Consider the following 18,598-nt stretch of genomic DNA (forward strand, 5'->3'; position numbering starts at 1 on the left):
TACCATTGCAGGTTTTATTTCTACTTATTTGTAATATGGTAGTGCCTAGAGACCAAGGCCCCTTTGTGCTAGGTACTGTAAAAACCTATATAACAAAGAGAAAGTCCCTGTCTCAAAAAGCTTACAATCTAAGTGTAAGATTACAGACAACAGATTGATGCAACAAACAGTTGTGGGTGAGGCTAGAGAGACCAAGAAACAATGAGATGATGTTGGTCAGCATGATAATTAGTGATCACAAATCTGAGCCAGTTCATGAAAAGCCATGTCTTGTTGCTTACATTTTTCCTGGTCAAATTATATCCTTTTGCACCTTAATTATAGTGTCCCCAGCCACTTTCTTATGAGTGGATTGTAATACTTCCTTCCATTGCACCTTGCTACTTGGTTCCCCAAAATCTACTTTCTTTGTACTAGTGCAATGTGGGAGTTCCCCATTTCTCACTATGCTAAATCCAAGTAGCTCAGACGTCACCTCTTTCTTTCTAGGTCCTATGGTGAAACCATTAGTTGTATCACACCACTTGCTCCCATAATGCCCCTCTAGCCAGTCAAGGTAGGTACGGTAAGACAAACTTCTGCCAGTATTTCTCTGCTGACAGCCCTATGCGGTCTAGGACGGCTGCCTTCACCACCTCCTAGTCCTTGGCCTGGTCGTTGCTCAGTACCATATAGGCGGCTTGAGCCTTGCCGGCCACATAGGGAGCCAGTTGTAGGGCCCAGGTTGCCCTATCCCATCCGGTTCCCATGGCTACCCACTCAAAGGTACAAAGAAAGGTGTCCGGGTCATCGGCCATCTTACATAGGCCTAACACCGTTGCGCGGGTGCCCTCACCTCCCAGGGGATTCACCAGTCTTTGTAGGAGCTGCTGCTGCACATTGACCTGCTCCTTTATAAAGTCCTGGAGAGTTTTCTGTTGCTCCGCCTGCCAGGTGAGTAAGGCCTGCCTCTCTAGCTGGTGGGATTGCTGGAAGGCTTGCAGTGCCTTCCGCATCTTCTCCTGTTGCTTTGCTAGCCACTGCAGGGTTCCCTCCATCTCTGAGCCGCCAAGTTTTTGTGCTGGCTTCAGATCCCGGACAAGCCCCCAGGTATAGCAAGGTGCATGTTGGGCCCCTCTGTTTTCGGCCCCTGTTGCCCTCTCCAGTCAGTCAGGAACACCTCAACTTGATGCAACACCAGTGTTCTTTATTTCCACTTGTTTTCCCGCCACCACTTTCCACCAATGTACAGGTTTCGCAGCCAACTGCAGGCCTGGCCAGCAACAAACCAGAAGACTCCCACCTCCCTCTGTGCCGTGCCTGGCCTGGCCTGGCCTCCAGCTTCCTCCCAGCCTTTATAGCCCTGGCTAATGAGGCTGGCAGGTACTGCCTATTACCAGGTAGACACCGGGCTATTCACCCAGCCCCAATCCATTCCCCTTGATTGAGGCTGGAGTGACAGGGGCTGAGTAAATCCTTCTCACTCAGCACCCTGTCACAGATGCTGACTCCAAGCAGATGCATGGGATTCCCTATACTGGGATGGCCTCCTTCAGAATTTTCCATGTCATCTGTGTCTCATTCTTCATAAATATCAGAATCTGTGTGAAACACCAAGTCTATTATGTTGGACTCTTTCTTTTGTGACATCACCTAAAGCTGCTCCTAGGAGTGGTCTCTGCATTCCTGATTGTTAATCACTGTCTGTGGTTCATACAGGTACTGGCAGGGCTGCAGTTCCTGCATACCAATTGTCGGATTATCCACACAGACATCAAGCCAGAGAACATCTTGCTGCAGGTGGATGAAGAGAGTCTCCAGAAGCTTCTGCATGACACAGCTGCCTGGATCCAAAGCATAGATGTGGGCCTAAAGAAACCAGGTAGGCTGGAAAGGGTAAAGATTTGCAGAGTTTAGTACAGAAAGTGGGACTCATACAGGTGCTAGGATTCCTGCGAGGAACAAGAACATTCCTGCTTACTGCACCCCAACTTCAGCCTATGGAGACTTCGTACCAAGCGTAAATATACAGTTGGAGAAATTCCTCCACTGGCTGGTAAGAGGCCATTGGCCTAGATGACCCTGTATTGGTAGGCCTTTTCCACCTCTAGTTTCCAGGAGTAAGCCCATCTGTCTCATATACCAATCACTCAAATCCCAGTCTAGGTCTGTTTGTGCATAGACATGCTGCTGCAGATGGGTTTGTGTGTAGGAACAACTGGAAAATTATGAGCATTTGTTGATACTGTACATTTCCATCACTTCTGAGCAATTACTCACAGCCTTACAGTACAATACAGGTCCACCTTTTATAGCACTTTTCGTGCTAATTGTAACCCAAAGTACTTTGTTTTAACCATGCAAAGGCCCATCTCTAGTATTTGATGTTTAAAGGAGACCTGTGTTTACTGCTCTTCTTCAGGCTTATATAGGCATGCAATGACTTCTCAGGGTCTCTTCATCTCAGTGCTTCCTCTGGTTGTGGATAGTACCTATGTAACTCAATGGGCTAATGTTTTTTTCCTGTGTCCTCTTTCACCTGGGGCAGTCTGTGAGCCCTGGAGTCAGTGCAGATAGACCAACAGCCTTCATAAACAGCAAATGCTGGAAAATAAAGCCCTCCCTTGTTTTTTTTTGTTTGGGTGGAGTTTTTTTTTGTTTTTTTTTTTTGCTTTATGCACTGGCTTCTGTGACTTTAAAATAAAACATTCTCATTTGTGACTTCTGTTTTCTCAAAGACAGTTTAACAGCAGCCACAGTCAAGATCAAACTCCTGTTTCACAAAGCTCAATGTCCTGGCATCAAGAGCTGCTGGGACAGGCTCTCGTGTCTCAGAGAGTACAGTTATCCCAATAAATGTCTTTGCCTGACCGGGGCACCAGCAAGGCCCAGTTGCTTTCCATTAGTCCCATCAAAATTGACGAAGTAGGAATTCCTATCCAGCTACTCTTTGCCCAGTTAAATTTATCACCATAGATCTGAGAACCATGTCTGACAACCAGAATATCAGAAACAGAGAGGGGGATTGTATTGGCACAGGAATGGAAACAAATCTGATCTGCTGAAAGGGAGCAGCAGCCTCAAAACTATGCAATTCATGGGGACATCACAATGAGATGGACACGCAGCTCCCCCTGCTGTCTGACTCAGTTGATGCCCCTCAATCCAGCCCTGCAGCATCTCCTTCCACTCCCTCCTACAGATCTGCTGATGCCTTTTACTCCTGCTCACACATATACACAGCTCTATCACTGCAAACTAGTCCTCACTTGTGGTCCAGACAGTCACATTTGACAAGAAATCTTCAGAGGAGAACATCTAGTTCATGTTCTCAGTGTGTTAAACTATTCCATTCTATTCTGTTCTATTTAGGTTCTTATTCTGAGAACGCTACTTCCTTTCTAAAAAATATTGATGAGGGGTCCTTGTGGCACCTTAGAGAGTAACAAATTTATTTGGGCATAAGCTTTCTTGGGCTAAAACCCACTTCATCAGATGAATGGAGTGGAAAATACAGTAGAGAGGTATAAATACACAGCATATGAAAAGATGGGAGTTGCCTTACCAAGTGGGGGTCATGGCTAATGAGCCAATTCAGTGAAGGTGAGAATAGCCCACTTCCACCTTAACTGAATTGGCTCGTTAGCACTGACCCCCCACTTGGAAAGGTAACTCCCATCTTTTCATATGCTGTGTATTTATATCTCTCTACTGCATTTTCCATTCCATGCATCTGATGAAGTGGGTTTTAGCCCACAAAAGCTTATGCCCAAATAAATGTGTTAATCTCTAAGGTGCCACAAGGACTCCTCGTTGTTTTTGCTGACACAGACTCTACCACTCTAAATCCTACTTCCTTTCTGTAATTTAAACACAACACCAGCACTTATAGTCTGAGTCTTTGCACCAGAGATATTCCTCACCTTCTAGGAATGATCTGGGAGATGTAACACATTTTATGTCAGAGCTTGTCTCATGGTGCTGCTGTTTCATGGACCTAATGTTCTGGGGTAAATGGTGACACTAAATTATTGACAGATTTTTGCTTGAATCAGGCTTGCATGATAGTGTATGACATATTAACCAGCACTTCATTGTAAAGTAACATAATCTGGAAGATATTTGAGGGAAAGGGATGTCTTTTCCAAGATAAAAGTCAAAAGAGAGGAAGGTGATCAGGAACAGTCAACATAGATTCACCAATGGCAAGTCATCCCTGACCTACCTGATTGCCTTCTGTGATGAGATAACTGGCTCTGTGGATATGGGGAAAGCGGTGGATGTGATATATCTTGACTTTAGCAAAGCTTTTGATATGATCTCCCACCGTATTTTTGCCAGCAAGATAAAAAAATATGGATTGGATGAATGGATTATAAGGTGGATAGAAAGCTGGCTAGATTGTTGGGCTCTACGGGTAGTGATCAATGGCTCGATGTCTAGTTGGCAGCCGGTATCAAGTGGAGTGCTCCAGGGGTTGATCCGGGAGCCAGTTTTGTTCAACAGCTTTGTTAATGATCTGGATGATGGGATGAATTGCACCCTCAGCAAGTTCGCAGATGACACTAAGCTGGGGGGAGAGGTAGATACGCTGGAGGGTAGGGATAGGGTCCAGAGTGACCTAGACAAATTAGAGGATTGGGCCAAAAGAAATCTGATGAGGTTCAACAAGGACAAGTGCAGAGTCCTGAACTTAGGGCGGGAGAATCCCATGCACCGCTACAGGCTGGGGACCGACTGGCTAAGCAGCAGTTCTGCAGAAAAGGACCTGGGGATTACAGTGGACAAGAAGTTGGGTATGAGTCAGCAGTGTGCCCTTGTTGCCAAGAAGGCCAACGGCATATTGGGCTGTATTAGTAGGAGCATTGCCAGCAGATCGAGGGAAGTGATCATTCCCCTCTATTCGGCACTGGTGAGGCCACACTTGGAGTATTGTGTCCAGTTTTGGTCTCCCCACTACAGAAGGGATGTGGACAAATTGGAGAGAGTCCAGCTGTGAGCAACGAAAATGATTAGGGGGCTGGGGCACATGACTTATGAGGAGAGATTGAGGGAACTGGGGTTATTTAGTCTGCAGATGAGAAGAGTGAGGGGGGATTTGATAGCAGCCTTCAATTACCTGAAGGGGGGGGGGGTTCCAAAGAAGATGGAGCTCGGCTGTTCTCAGTGGTGGCAGATGACAGAACGAGGAATAATGGTCTCAAGTTGCAGTGGGCGAGGTCTAGGTTGGATATTAGGAAACACTATTTCACTAGGACGGTGGTGAAGCACTGGAATGGTGGAATCTCCATCCTTAGATGTTTTTAAGACCTGGCTTGTCAAAGCCCTGGGTAGGATGATTTAGTTGGGGGTTTGTCCTGCTTTGAGCAGGAGGTTGGACTAGATGGCCTCCTGAGGTCTCTTCCAACCCTGATATTCTATGATTCTGTGAAAAGGTAGCTGGTCGCCTTTCAATTGTCTGGCAGACAGAATCTGCTCTGAAGTCAGTACCTGGAGGGGTCATATTTCCTCTTGCTGATGTTGTCAGAGGAGAAAAGCCAGTGCTATGGCTCTGGTCTGAGGGACTTAGTAGGGAGTGCTCTTTCCTGAGTCAGTGTTGGCCCCAGTGCCCCAGCTTGGTGGTAAGGGCACTGTGATGCAGAGTGGGTGAGTGACTGAGTAGGGGGCACTCTTCCCTCTCAGGTGGTGCTGACCCCAATGCTCCGCTTCAGACAACGACAGGCTGTTCTTCTAAAATCCTCTTGCCGATCTAATTGGGTACCAGATTCTTCTTCGTGTCCTCTCCTAAGCACATAGAAGTTTCAGTGGTAGGTAAAGAGGAATCACCTCTCTGTAAAGCATTGTAGGATCCTTTGGGCTGAAAGACATTAGATAAAGGCAAAAACATACATGAATGATCTGTGTTGAATGATATACCTGTTAGTTTGGAGACAGAGAGACAAGGGTGATGAGGTAATATCTTTTATTGGTCTGACTTCTGTTGGTGAGAGAGACAAGCTTTGGAGCTACACAGAGCTCTTCCTCAGGTCTGGGAAAGGTACTCAGGGAGTCACAGCTAAATACAAGATCAATCAGATAGTTTAGCTTACGTGCTTAGCACATATTCTAAGGGATCATTTAAGGTGAAGTGGCCTGATAAACCCCTGAGTCATAGGACAAAAGGGGGATTAGTGGGTTACAGATTGTTGTAATAAACCATAAATCCAGTGTCTGTCTTAAAACCATGATTTATTGTATCTAGCAAAGTTGTGAATTTAAGCTCTGTTTTTTCTCATTCAGGAATTCTTGCCAATCAATTGGATCATTGCAATATAATGAAAATGGGAGTGAAAATTGCAGACCTAGGCAGCGCATGCTGGACCGTGAGTCAGTTTCAGCTCTCACCCCCCCATGATAAAGGAGGCTGTTCTCTCTATTCTGATTCTGATCTTGGTGTCTGTCCATCACTGTACATCTCCTTGAAAAGTTTTATTGCAGTGTGTGCTGTGAAAGAGAGAGTGATTTCATCTTGTAATGTGTGTGTTTGTCCTCTGCACTCCCAGCTCAGAGCTGAGCTCTATACTCTGGGTCATGCTGCATGCTTTAGACAAGCTTGTATGTGCATACAGTTAGCTTCTACAGCTAGGAATGTCAAACAATGTCAATCCAGTAGAAATGTCTAATCATGAAGAGAATGAAGGGAAATCACACCAGGTGTTGTGGGTTTCAGAATGTAGATCTGCTGTATCCTGCATGAGATTGGGTATGTGCATTCAGCACGTTCCATCCATGGTCTGTCCCACTGTGTCCTGGACTTTGCTGTGATTTTCTTTGTTTTTAATCAGTTGTGAACCACTAGCCATAGTCTGTCCTTTCTGTTTCAGTACAAGCCCCTTTCCAAAGAGATCCAGACCCAGCCATACCGAGCCCTGGAAGTTCTTCTTGGGTTAGATTACAGCACTCCTGCAGATATCTGGAGCACAGCCTGCCTGGTAGGGACTCTCAGCCCAATGGACATGGTGACTGCAGTTTACCACAGATGTGAACATGAATGACGCACCAGCAACCCTGCGAAAATATCTGTCTGCAGCCATTAATTTATCTTACTGCATTTGGGAGTAAGAAAAATCTTGTCTGAAGAAGTCATGTTATTAAAAATAGGCACTCTGCAAATACCAACTTCTGTTCAAAGTTGTACTGCAGATAAACCTCCTCTTAATTGTCTTGTCCCTATATTATTACAAGGCAATTAATATCCTATATATGGAACCTAACATATGTCAGATTGAACCAGATACACACTGAGATTTACCCAGGCAACGGGGAATGTGATGTCTGTGGTGGCAGAGCACCTGCAGGTGTTTCCTTATCTTGGGAACATTCCTGTGTCCTGGAGGACTGGAGAAGTGAAGAACGGGGTGGTGCTGAGGGAGTGGAGGGACTGGTGAAGAATGACTCTCTTGACTGTCTGGCTTGGGCACTGAGTTGGATTAATAGGCTATTTCATTTCCAGGCATTTGAAATGGCGACCGGCAACCTCCTTTTTGAACCTCAGGCTGGGAAATATTTCTCCAGAGACGATGGTAGGATTCTGTCATCTTCAGTGACTTTATTGATGACATGGTCATAAAATCTAAATATCCAGCTTCTCATTTTCCCCCATTCTCTCTCTCTCTCTAGATCATGTTGCTCGTATTATTGAACTCCTGGGAAGAATTCCTCCTAAAATTGCTTTCTCCTGGAAACAGTCATCAAAATTCTTCAGCGGACAAGGTGAAAATAGGAGCTGGGGAGCTATCCAGAGAGGCAGAGGCGCTGACTCCGTGGGTGCTCCAGCCTGGAGCACCCATGGGGAAAAAATGATGGGTGCTGAGCACCCACCGACAGCCTCCCTATCCCCCACCTCCCCTTCCCCCCAGTGCCCTATCCGTATCAGTGCCTCCTGCCCACCAGTGGGCCCTGCCAATCAGCGCTTCCCCCTCCCACCTGCCTGCTGCAATCAGCTGTTTCGCAGCATGCAGGAGGCTGGGGGGAGGAAGGGGAGGAGCAAGGACATGGCACACTCGAGGGAGGGGTGGAACGGGGCGGGAAGAGTCACAGCAGGGGTGGGAAGATGTGGGGCAGGGCAGAGGTGTGGCCTTGGAGACAGGGGTGGAGTGGGGGTGGGGCCTAGGGCAGAACCAGGGGTCAAGAACCCCCGGCACAATGGAAAGTCGCCACCTGTGCAGAAGGGTGCAGATCTCTGACCCACCCCTAAATAACTTGCTCTTTGAAAAACAAACAAAAAGCTATCTTAAGCAAAGCTCTCTGTTATCAGGGAGGAGAGCTGAAGACTCCATGAAGTCCTCTAGGACCTTGCTATGCCAACCTATTGACTGGAGAGTTACTCAGGAGATGGATGCCAGTACAAAATTCTAAAGTTGGTAGCATTTTCTTAGTCCAGTGAGGACTAAGAAATATCCCAAAAGGACCGAGAGAGAGAGTAGAAACGGGATGAAAATAATTAAATGAGAGTCAAGCTGGAAGAAGCCTGAAATTCAGGAATTATGCTGAGAGAGGACAAGCACATTCTCTTCCCAGCTCCGCCCCCTTTTCCTCCAGCCCAGTCTGTCTAAAATGCGCCCTCTCCTCTGTTTGAATCTCTTTGCTGCCTCTCCTTTGGCTCATCAAGTTTAAACATTTTGTCCTTGACTCCAAGGCCCTACCTAACACTGTCCCTCCCCACTTTCCCACTTAGTCTCTTACTATGTTCCTTTCTCCACTCAGCCAGTGAAACAGCCTCAAAGGACCTTCCACTAATATTTTTCTCTCACTACCATTTCTGTGCCTTTTTAGTGCTCTATCATGCTCCCATACCTGGGAGAACCTCCAAATATTGGTCTGACAGTCCCCTCCCAGGTCATTCAGGTCCCTCTTGAAGGCTCATTCTCCTTCGAATGCTTGCTCATGTCGATTCCCTTCTAGGTGTGTGCGCGCCCACGTGTGTGGTCGTCAGAGATTTTTGCCGTAGCAGTATCCTTAGGGTCAGCAGTGGCGCTCCCTTGAGTGCCAAGCTCATGCGTTAGTATATCAGGCGCCACCAGCCCTACACCCTCTCGGTTGCTCCTGTGGTGGTTAGTTGGAGAACCTTTCATTGCATCACAAGTGTTAGCAGTTTCCTCTCTACTGACTTGAGTCTTAAGGCCTTGTAAATAGTTTGTTTATAGTAGAAAGAACGAGGAGTACTTGTGGCACCTTAGAGACTAACAAACTGATTTGAGCATAAGCTTTTGTGGGCTAAAGCCCACTTCATCAGATGCATGTAGTGGAAAATACAGTAGGAAGACACTCACACTCACACACCATGAAAAAATGGGGGTTGCCACACCAGCTCTAACGAGACCAGTCGTTTATAGTAGTTGTTAAGTGTAGTTAAGTAGTTAGCAGTTAGAGTCCCCCCCAGGCGGGGCATGCCCCGGTCTCTGGGTTTAACCCCTGTGCAGACTGAAACAGGCCTAGGCCAGTAAGTGATCCCCACAGCAGCTGCCTCAACTGCTTGGGGGAATCACAAGTGAAGGACAAGTGCTGTATTTGTAAAAACCTTCAGCCCAAGACTCAGAGGGAGCAGGATATTCGTTTGCAGGTTCTCCTCATGGAGACGTGCCCTTCATCCAGATTCCAAGCTGTCCCACCGAGACTCACCGAGTACCTCGGTCTCAGTCACAGCACACCCCCAGCCGTGAGCTCCACCTGGCACCGCTCCCTACCACCTGTTCCCAAAAAGAAAGCAAGGAAGCATGGTTCCCTGGCACCAGACAAGAAGGGCCATGGGACATAGGGCAAAGGACCCAGTTCAGGCTGCCCAGCCACTCCAGAGCCATGTGGACATGCCTCCCTGGTCGGGGCCTTTAGCCCCTTAAAGGATCAACCACCGACTCCCGAAAGTGGTATAGGACCCAAACTCCTGACGGGATTGACTCCTTCCTAAGAGCCGAGAGAGCACAGGTCTCTACCCGTGCCGCCAACACAGCATGTGCCAAAGGAAGGGCAAAGGTTCCCTATGAGGGCAAGCCAGCCGCTAAGACCCCTCAAGGGGCATTGGAGCGCCACTGATCCCTCGAGACAAGACAGTGCTCTCTACCTCCATGCCACAGATCACTGGAGTCACAGCCCGGATCCTCTCAGGCTCACCCTTGGTCACCGGCGCCGCGATCGCAGTCCCTGCTGTCTCGAGGCGGATCGCCTAGAGGGAGGCGCCTGTCTCCATACTACCAGCACCATTTGTCCTCCCGACGGTCATCCTCTCGGCACAGATCTCCGTCGCCTGCCCTGTGGGAGCACTCCCCATCACATCTCTGGTCCCCCTGGCACCGGTCCCCTCGATACCGGCACCGATCCTCTCGCTCCGGGCACTGGTCTCCAGCAGCGACAGTCAGCAGGCAGATTCAGGCGTCGACAGCCCCATCACGGTCACTGGAAGGGGATTCCACTGGCATGGAAGAGCAGTTCAGCCCCTCACCTAAACTCCACCGGTGCAATTGGGCACCTGAGGCCGCATCGACATCGATGGCACCACCTTGGCAGCACGGCCAGTGGCCAGCGCAGTGGCCTTATTGGAGCACGTGGGGAGTGCTGGTCATGTTGACGCCCTCTTTGCACCGCACATCTGCCGCCGCCTTGGAGCAACAGTTGGTGGCACTGACGGCACCGGGCTAGGTCAGTGCATGAGGCATGCCCTTTGGCAGCCCGTCTAGGGCCTGCAAGGAGAAGGGATGTGGACATAAGTTTCAACCGCTGCCGCTGCCCTTCCTCCTCCCACTTGCCTGCACAGTCCACCCCAGCAAAGCATCTCAGGGGTCGGAAGCACTCATTTCAAGAGGGCGCTCAAGAGCGATGTCCCAGTCAACTCCCAGGATCCGTCCCGTTCTTTCCTCAACCGACTTCGTCCCTAGCACTCGGCCTGGGCATGGGTCACCTCAGACCGCTGGGTGCTGGACGCAGTGTCAAAGGATACACCCTGCAGTTTTCGGCTACCCCTCCCTCTCACCTCCCCTCCTTCCCATCCCTCTTCAGGGACGCTTCTCATGAGCAACTCCTTGTTTATGAGTCGAGAACCCCCTGTGCCTGGGGGCAGTGAGGAGATCCCTCACGACATGACAGGAAAGGGGTTCCACTCCCACTACTTCCTCATCCCGAAAGCAAAAGGGGGCCTCAGACCCATTTTGGACCTGCAGCGCGTCAGCAAGTCTCTCAAGAAGTTGAAGTTTTGCATGGTTTCCCTGGCCTCCATCATCCCCTCCCTGGATCCAGGAGGCTGATATGCCTCCCTTGACCTGAAGGATGGTTATTTCCATATTCCAAGGTCTCAGGCATTTCGTCTGTTTTATAGGGGGCGGACGCCATTTCCAATTCACTGCGCTCCCCTTTGGCCTCTCATCGGTCCTAAGGGTCTTCACAAAATGTATGGCGCCAGCGGACGCTTACCTGAGATGTCGAGGGGTCCAGGTCTTCGCATATCTCAATAATGGGCTTATCAAGGGCAGGTCTCAGGAACAAGTGCAGAGAAGCCTTGAAACACTGGAATGCGTTACCTAGGGAGGTGGTAGAATCTCCTTCCTTGGAAGTTTTTAAGGTCAGGCTTGACAAAGCCCTGGCTGGGATGATTTGATTGGGGATTGGTCCTGCTTTGAGCAGGGGGTTGGACTAGATGACCTCCTGAGGTCCCTTCCAAGCCTGATATTCTATGATTCTATTCTATGATTCTATGATCTGCCGTGACCTGGGCCTGCTGGTAAATGAGAAAAAATCCACCTTAAGGCCAGTCCAACGCATAGAGTTCATGGGGCGGTTCTCAACTCCACGTGAGCCAGAGCCTTCCTTCCAGAGGCATGTTTTCAGGCCATGTAGGACCTGATTTCCCATGTGAAGAACCACCCGCTCACCACGGCTCATACCTGCCCACGGTTGTTGGGCCACATGGCCGCCTGTACATATGTTGTCAGTCGTGCCCAGCTCCACCTCCTGCCTCTGCAAGTGTGGCTGTGTCGGTTTACATCCCCAACAGGCATGACCTAGACTGGGTAGTCAGGGTGCCGGATCACATCCTATTGTCCCTGGAATGGTGGATGAGCCCTGGGTTGGTGTTGCAGGGAGTTCCCTTCACAGCTGTGTCCCCTTTACTGACCCTGGTCTCCGATGCTTCGGACCTGGGCTGGGGAGCACCCCTGGGCAAGCTCAGCACTCAAGGCCACCAGCTGCAAGACGATCTGGCCCTCCACATCAAGGTCAGGCAGCTCAGGGGCAAGGTGGTGCAGGTCCTGACAGACAATACTGCCACGATGTATTACATCAAGAGGCAGGGCAAAGCCAGGCCTTTGACAAGAAGCTCCCAGCCTTTGGGACTTCTGTGAGCGGCAGGCCATTCATCTGGTAGCTGCACATCTGCCCAGGAGCAGGAATGTGTTTGCTGATTGCCTCAACAGGACCTTCTCGTCTCACCACGAGTGATCGCTCCATCTGGAGGCTGCCAGTATGATCTTCCGGAAGTGGGGAACTCCCCCAGTGGACTTGTTCGCGTCCCGTCAGAACAGGAAATGCCACATGTTCTGTTCACTCTGGGGGATGGATGGGGTTCCCTGTCAGATGCTTTCCTGCTCCTGTGGTCAAGGGCCCTGATGTATGCCTTCCTGCCAATGCCATTGATCCACAGAGTCCTCCTGAAGATCAAACAGTACAGGGCGAAGGTTATCCTGATGGCCCCCAAATGGCTTTGCCAGCACTGATTCGGCACTCTGCTGGACCTTGCGGTAGCTGCCCCAGTGCGGCTACCTTTCTGGCTGGACCTGCTGTCCCAGAACCATGGCAGTCTTCTGCTCCCGAACCTGGTGGTGTTGTACTTGACAGCATGGCTACTGCATGGCTGAATGTGGAAGAGTGGGAATGCTCGGCCCAGGTTCAACAGGCTTTGTTGGGTAGCAGAAAACCCTCCACCAGAGCAACTTACTTGGCCAAGTGGAAAAGGTTCATGTGTTGGGCTTCAGAACACATGAAGGCTGAGCAGGCCTTGCTGCAGGTTATTCTGGAATATCTTCTGTACCTCAAACTACAGGGCTTGTCCCTGTCATCAGTCAGGGTCCACCTGGCCACTATTTTGGCTTTCCACCCTCCGTTCCAAGGCAGGTCGGTCTTCGCTCATGACATGACAGCCCGGTTTTTGAAAGGTCTGGAGTGTCTCTACCCTCTGTGACAGGGTCGGGCCAGATGGGTACAGGAGAGTGATAGAAGGTAGATATATTAGCCCCAGGTTAAGTAGGTCCCTTTTCCCTGGGTAAGGAACTTTCTGGAAACAATTAAGGCAGACAGGCTGATTAGAACACCTGCAGTCAATAAAGAAGCTGCTAGAATCAATTAAGGCAGGCTAATCAGGGCACCCTGGGTTTAAAAAGGAGTTCACTTCAGTTTGAGGCGCATGCGAGGAGCTGGGAGCAAGAGGTGCAAGAAGCTGAGAGTGAGAAGGCGTACTACTGGAAGACTGAGGTGTACAAGCATTATCAGACATCAGGAGGAAGGTCCTGTGGTGAGAATAAAGAAGGTGTCGGGAGGAGGCCATGGGGAAACAGCCCAGGGAGTTGTAGCTGTCACGCAGCTGTTACAGGAGCCACTGTAGACAGCTGCAATCCACAGGGCCCTGGGCTGGAACCCGCAGTAGAGGGTGGGCCCGGGTTCCCCCCATCCCCTCAACTCCCTACTTGATACCGGAGGAGTTGAACTGGACTGTGGATTCCACCAGAGGTGAAGGTCTCTGGCCTGTTCCCCGATCCACTAGGTGGATCAGCAGAGACTGCGGGGATTGTTCTTCTTCCTTTCCCCATGCTGGCCAGTGATGAGGCTAACTGAGTGAACGGCAGATTTGAGCCACGAAAGTGGCCAAACTGAGGGCTGCCATGAATCTCTGAGGCGAGCAAACCCACCAATAAGCACAGGACCCACCAAGGCAGAGGAGGAACTTTGTCACACCTCACATCCGGGAGCTTGTCCTTCTTGGGACTTGAATCTCATGCTGTCGAGGCTCATGGGGTCTCTCTTTGAACCTCTGGCTTCCTGCTCTCTTCTCCTTCTCTCCTGGAAGATGCAGTAATGTCTGCTCACAGGGTGTCTGAGATCAGGGCTCTTATTTTAGAACCGCCCAACATATTCTACCAGAATAAGGTCCAGCTGCGACTGCACTCAGCATTCCTGTGCAAGATAGTTTTCCAGTTCATACTGGCCCGGACATATATTTGCCTGTCTTCTTCCTGAAGCCTCATAAATCGGAAAAGGAATGCAGGTTGCACACCCTGGATGTCGGGAGGGTGCTGGCCTTCTATATCGACAGGACGAGGCTGTTTCGCAAGTCAACGCAGCTGTTCATTGCAGTGGCAGACAGGATGAAAGGTTGCCCAGTGTCTGCTCAAAGAATTTCATCCTGAATCACAGCCTGCATCCGCTAATGCTACGAGCTAGCGAATGTGCCTTCACTGGCAATAGTCATAGCGCACTCAACTAGAGTGCAAGTGTCATCAGTGACCTTCTTGGCTCAGGTGCCCATCTAAGAGATCTGTAGAGCTGCTACCTGGTTGTCTGTCCACACATTTACATTCCATTGTGCGCTTACCCAGCAGGCCCAGGACGATGCTGGCTTTGGCAGAGCAGTGCTGCAAGCTGCAAGACCATGAACCCTGAGCCCGCCTTCATTGGCACTGCTTGTGAGTCACCTCGAATGGAATCGACATGAGCAAGCACTTGAAGAAGAAAAAAAGGTTACCTACCTTTTGGTAACTGTTGTTCTTCAAGATGTGTTGCTCATGTCCATTCCATTACCCGCCCTCCTGCCCCTCTGTTGGAGTTGCAAGAAGGAAATGAGGGGGTATAGGGCCGGCGCATGATATACAGTAGTCGCGGGGGCACCACTGCCAACTAGTGTTCCCTCTAATTTTTCCCCACCCATGTGTGAAATGAATTTTATGTGCTATGGAGGTGATGTGTGACAGAGGGTTGGGGTGCAGAGGGTTGGGGTGCAGGTGTGTGAGGGCTCCGGCTGGGGGTGTGGGCTCTGGGGTGGGGCTGGGCATGAGGGGCTCAGGGCTGGGGCAGAGGATTGGGTGCAGGGGCCTCCCCGGCTGCACCTGGATCCCAGGCCGGGCTGGGCTGCCTTGGCCGCGGCAGGTCTGGGCCTCAGCAGAGTTGGTGCCGGGGGAGGGGTCCACCGGCTACGGCAGGTTGGCAGCCGGGCTAGGTGGAGGCTGGGGAAGGGGCGTCCCTCCCCTGGCTGCGGCAGGTCCCCGTGGAGGTTCCCTGAGCGTCTACACGGCGCTAAGTAGGTTGCGGCTGCGCAGCTTACAGTGAACTTAGCTGCTGACCCTACGGATACCGCTAAGGCAAAAATCTCCAACAACTGCGCACGTGGGCACATGCACACCTAGAATGGAATAGACATGAGCAAAACATCTTGAAGAACAACAGTTACGAAAAGGTAGGTAACCATTTTTTTCCTTCCATGGTGCCAACAAGAACTAAGTCAAAAGATAGTCATTATTTATATTTTTCTCATTAATTGTGTATATTTGTAAATTTAACTGACCCATTGGGTACTGCCCGTGCCTAACCTGACTTACTGCATGCTCTTTAGGCAAGGACTGTGTCTTCTGTTAAGTGTCTACCAGACTTCTGGGCCTGTAAAAGCAATAATCATAATAAAGAAATTATACATGAATTTGCAGTGAGATATGGCAACAAAAAAGGGCCAGTGCATTTTTGGGCTGCATTCACAGAGGCGTCACGGAGCAGGGAGGTGATGGTCTCTGACTTTATGGCCCCTGGTGTGACTGCATTTAAAATATTTAATTCACTTTTGGGCATATTATCACCAGAGCAATCTTGACATACTGGGGGGAGTTCAAAGATCAGCACAACTGGCTGACAGGTGGCACCTTACAGGTATCGAATAAGTATAAAGAGTGAAGAGCAGGAGAATTATTTAAGGTGGTACAGGGAGAATCCAGGAGGAGGTGGTGTGTAAGAAAGCAGCAAGAGGAGAGGGATTTAGGAGGTTTTTATACTCAATGGTGAAGTATTGTGCTTATGTTGTCTTTGGTAGGTGCTCTCCTACGGATTTCCAGGCTTTTCCCCTGCAGTCTGTACAACACCCTAATGGACAGATACAACTGGACAAAGCATGAGGCTGCTCCATTTACTAGCTTCCTTCTGCCAATGCTGGAATACATACCAGCCAAACGGACAACAGCACTGAAATGCCTTCAACACCCATGGCTGAGTAACCAGTGTCCAGATCAGCCTTGTGACTCTTTCTCTGGAGATGGAACACAGAAAATAAGCTTATTCCACAGGACATAGAACTATACCAGATGGCAAATCTGTTGAAGATGCAGGCCATAGAATTCATAGTGGAATTCAAGCATTGGCAGCCTTTCTCTCTCCCACTGTGTTCCTGTCCTTCACCAGGCTCCATTTCCCTAACACCATAATCCAAGCAGCCTGACTGAGTCTCACGCTCTTTCCTCAGCAGCTTGTCATCTGTTCCTATGGATCCATCGCCTCTGTTCCTGAACCTAGGTGCTTTTACTCCGTTACTTTCCCATTTATTGCCAGATCTATGAACCTACCACCAATCTGTCTATGGAGATGGCACAACTCAACTTCCATATTGGTTTCTGCAGAAGCTAGACTTCCATTAAAAGAAAAGTTAGGTTTCTAGTCCTCTGTGCAGAGATCTCTAGCCTGCTGCCTGCTGAATGTAGAAAGACACAAATAGCTAATGCTGTAGCCTTCTCCCTCAGCAGGTATAGAAGAGTTAAGCACACTGGAACCACTGTAGCTTCTCTGAATCAGAGTACAAGCAGTGCGAGGAGGCTCCATAAAGGGGTTTCATGGTCCGACAGTGGTACTGCTGGAAGCAGATCTTTAGGCCTAGCCCCCTAACCAAGTAGGGAATGTTCATGGGCTCCATCAGTTACTCTAGATTTGGGGAAGCTGCCAGGCTTTGGGAAGGATTTATTTCCCCCCAAATCTTAAATTCTGTGAGAAAAGCCCCTTTGCTTAACTTTTGCCTGGGGCAGGAATGAGGAAGAGAGGGGACCCGCAAGTCTTTTAGTGTGAACTATCTAATACAGCAGTTCTCAAACTGGAGTCCGCGAGTCATGTCCAGGACGGCCAGCCCCGCCAATCAACTCCTCCCCATTTCTCCCAGTACCTCCTGCAGGCCGCAGAACAGCTGTTCAGTGGTGTGCAGGAGGTGCTGGGAGGGAAGGGGAGGAGCGGGGATGGGGTGGAAAGAGGCAGGGAAGAGGAGGGGTGGGGGTGTGAAGATGGGGGGGACTTGGGGGAAGGGTAGGGGTGGGGCTTGGGGCTGGGCTGGGGTTGAGCACCCTGGGGAAAATTAGAAGCCAGCTTGGGGGTCTGTGAAAAATTTTAAATTAAAATGGGGGTCCTTGGGTTGCTAAAGTTTGAGAACCGGTGATCTAGTACATTTTGATGATGGGTGTTAACTTGACTCTAATGATGGTGAGTTGCATGTCAACACTGTTAACTATTTCCGTGCTGATCATTTTATCAATATTACTCAGCTCCTCTGGGATTACAGGTAGGATGGGGAGGAGAAGAGAACTACCTTCTCTCCCCTTATCTGATCCCAGTACTGCCCTCCCTGATGCCATTTCCATAGCCCAGTTACCACATCTGTGGATGCTTCTGTCTCACTGGCCAGCCAGGTACCATTGCATTTGCTGAAGCTTTCTCAGTTGGATCCTGCATCAAAGGATATTCCAGCTGTTTTAGCTGCAGTATCTCATCTTTATATTTGTATGTTCTTTACCTTAAGCAGGCCTAATTCTGAAAAGGCTTCAGTTTAATTAATCCCTTTATTCCTGAATGGTTTGTAAGCATATGCAAATACCACACTTTGATGGGTCTTGGGAATTGAGGGGTAAACACACTAAATACAGAGGGACCCTGGATTAAGTTTGGCAATTCCTCTGAGTGGTCTGTGTAAAGTAGTATCCTTTCTCAGACATTGGCCAGTACTTCATGTTGCAGAGAGAGGTGAATGAAACCTCATAATGGACAATTATGCAGCAACCTCCCCCTAGGGGCAATTTCTTCTTAAACCTGTTCAGTTGGCAGCTGGTTCATGGCCTGAGGCTTCAGGGTTTACAGACTATTCCTTTTTAATCCTATTTAATGTAACTGCGAATGTTCATGTTATCCATATAATTATTCAATATCTTTCTGAATTCTGTCTTCAATTATATCCTGTGACTGAATTCCACATGCTAATTATGTGTCTGAGCATTATAATGCAGAGGACAAATTAGAGGTTTGGGCCAAAAGAAATCTGATGAGGTTCAACAAGGACAAGTGCAGAGTCCTGCACTTAGGAGGGAAGAATCCAATGCACCGCTACAGACTAGGGACCGAGTGGCTCGGCAGCAGTTTGGCAGAAAAGGACCTAGGGGTTACAGTGGACGAGAAGCTGGATGTGAGTCAACAGTGTGCCCTTGTTGCCAAGAAGGCCAATGGCATTTTGGGATGTATAAGTAGGGGCATAGCGAGCAGATCGAGGGATGTGATCGTTCCCCTCTATTCGACACTGGTGAGGCCTCATCTG

The 18,598-nt window shown here is 49.4% G+C and overlaps 1 protein-coding gene across 1 annotated transcript in view; it reads left to right on the top strand.

The window, feature by feature from the left end:
* The window catches only part of LOC141990304 (SRSF protein kinase 3-like), a 40,910-nt gene extending 23,648 nt beyond the window's left edge, over nucleotides 1–17,262 (top strand). The window contains exons 7-12 of the mRNA XM_074957252.1: nucleotides 1,699–1,861; nucleotides 6,259–6,341; nucleotides 6,843–6,950; nucleotides 7,472–7,541; nucleotides 7,639–7,731; nucleotides 16,073–17,262. Coding sequence (XP_074813353.1) covers nucleotides 1,699–1,861; nucleotides 6,259–6,341; nucleotides 6,843–6,950; nucleotides 7,472–7,541; nucleotides 7,639–7,731; nucleotides 16,073–16,329 — 774 coding nt within the window. The 3' untranslated portion in view covers nucleotides 16,330–17,262. The remainder of the gene's footprint in view (nucleotides 1–1,698; nucleotides 1,862–6,258; nucleotides 6,342–6,842; nucleotides 6,951–7,471; nucleotides 7,542–7,638; nucleotides 7,732–16,072) is intronic.
* The last annotated feature ends 1,336 nt before the right edge of the window (nucleotides 17,263–18,598 follow it).

Source organism: Natator depressus, chromosome 7 (assembly GCF_965152275.1).
Source record: "Natator depressus isolate rNatDep1 chromosome 7, rNatDep2.hap1, whole genome shotgun sequence".
Taxonomy (NCBI): Eukaryota; Metazoa; Chordata; order Testudines; family Cheloniidae; genus Natator; species Natator depressus.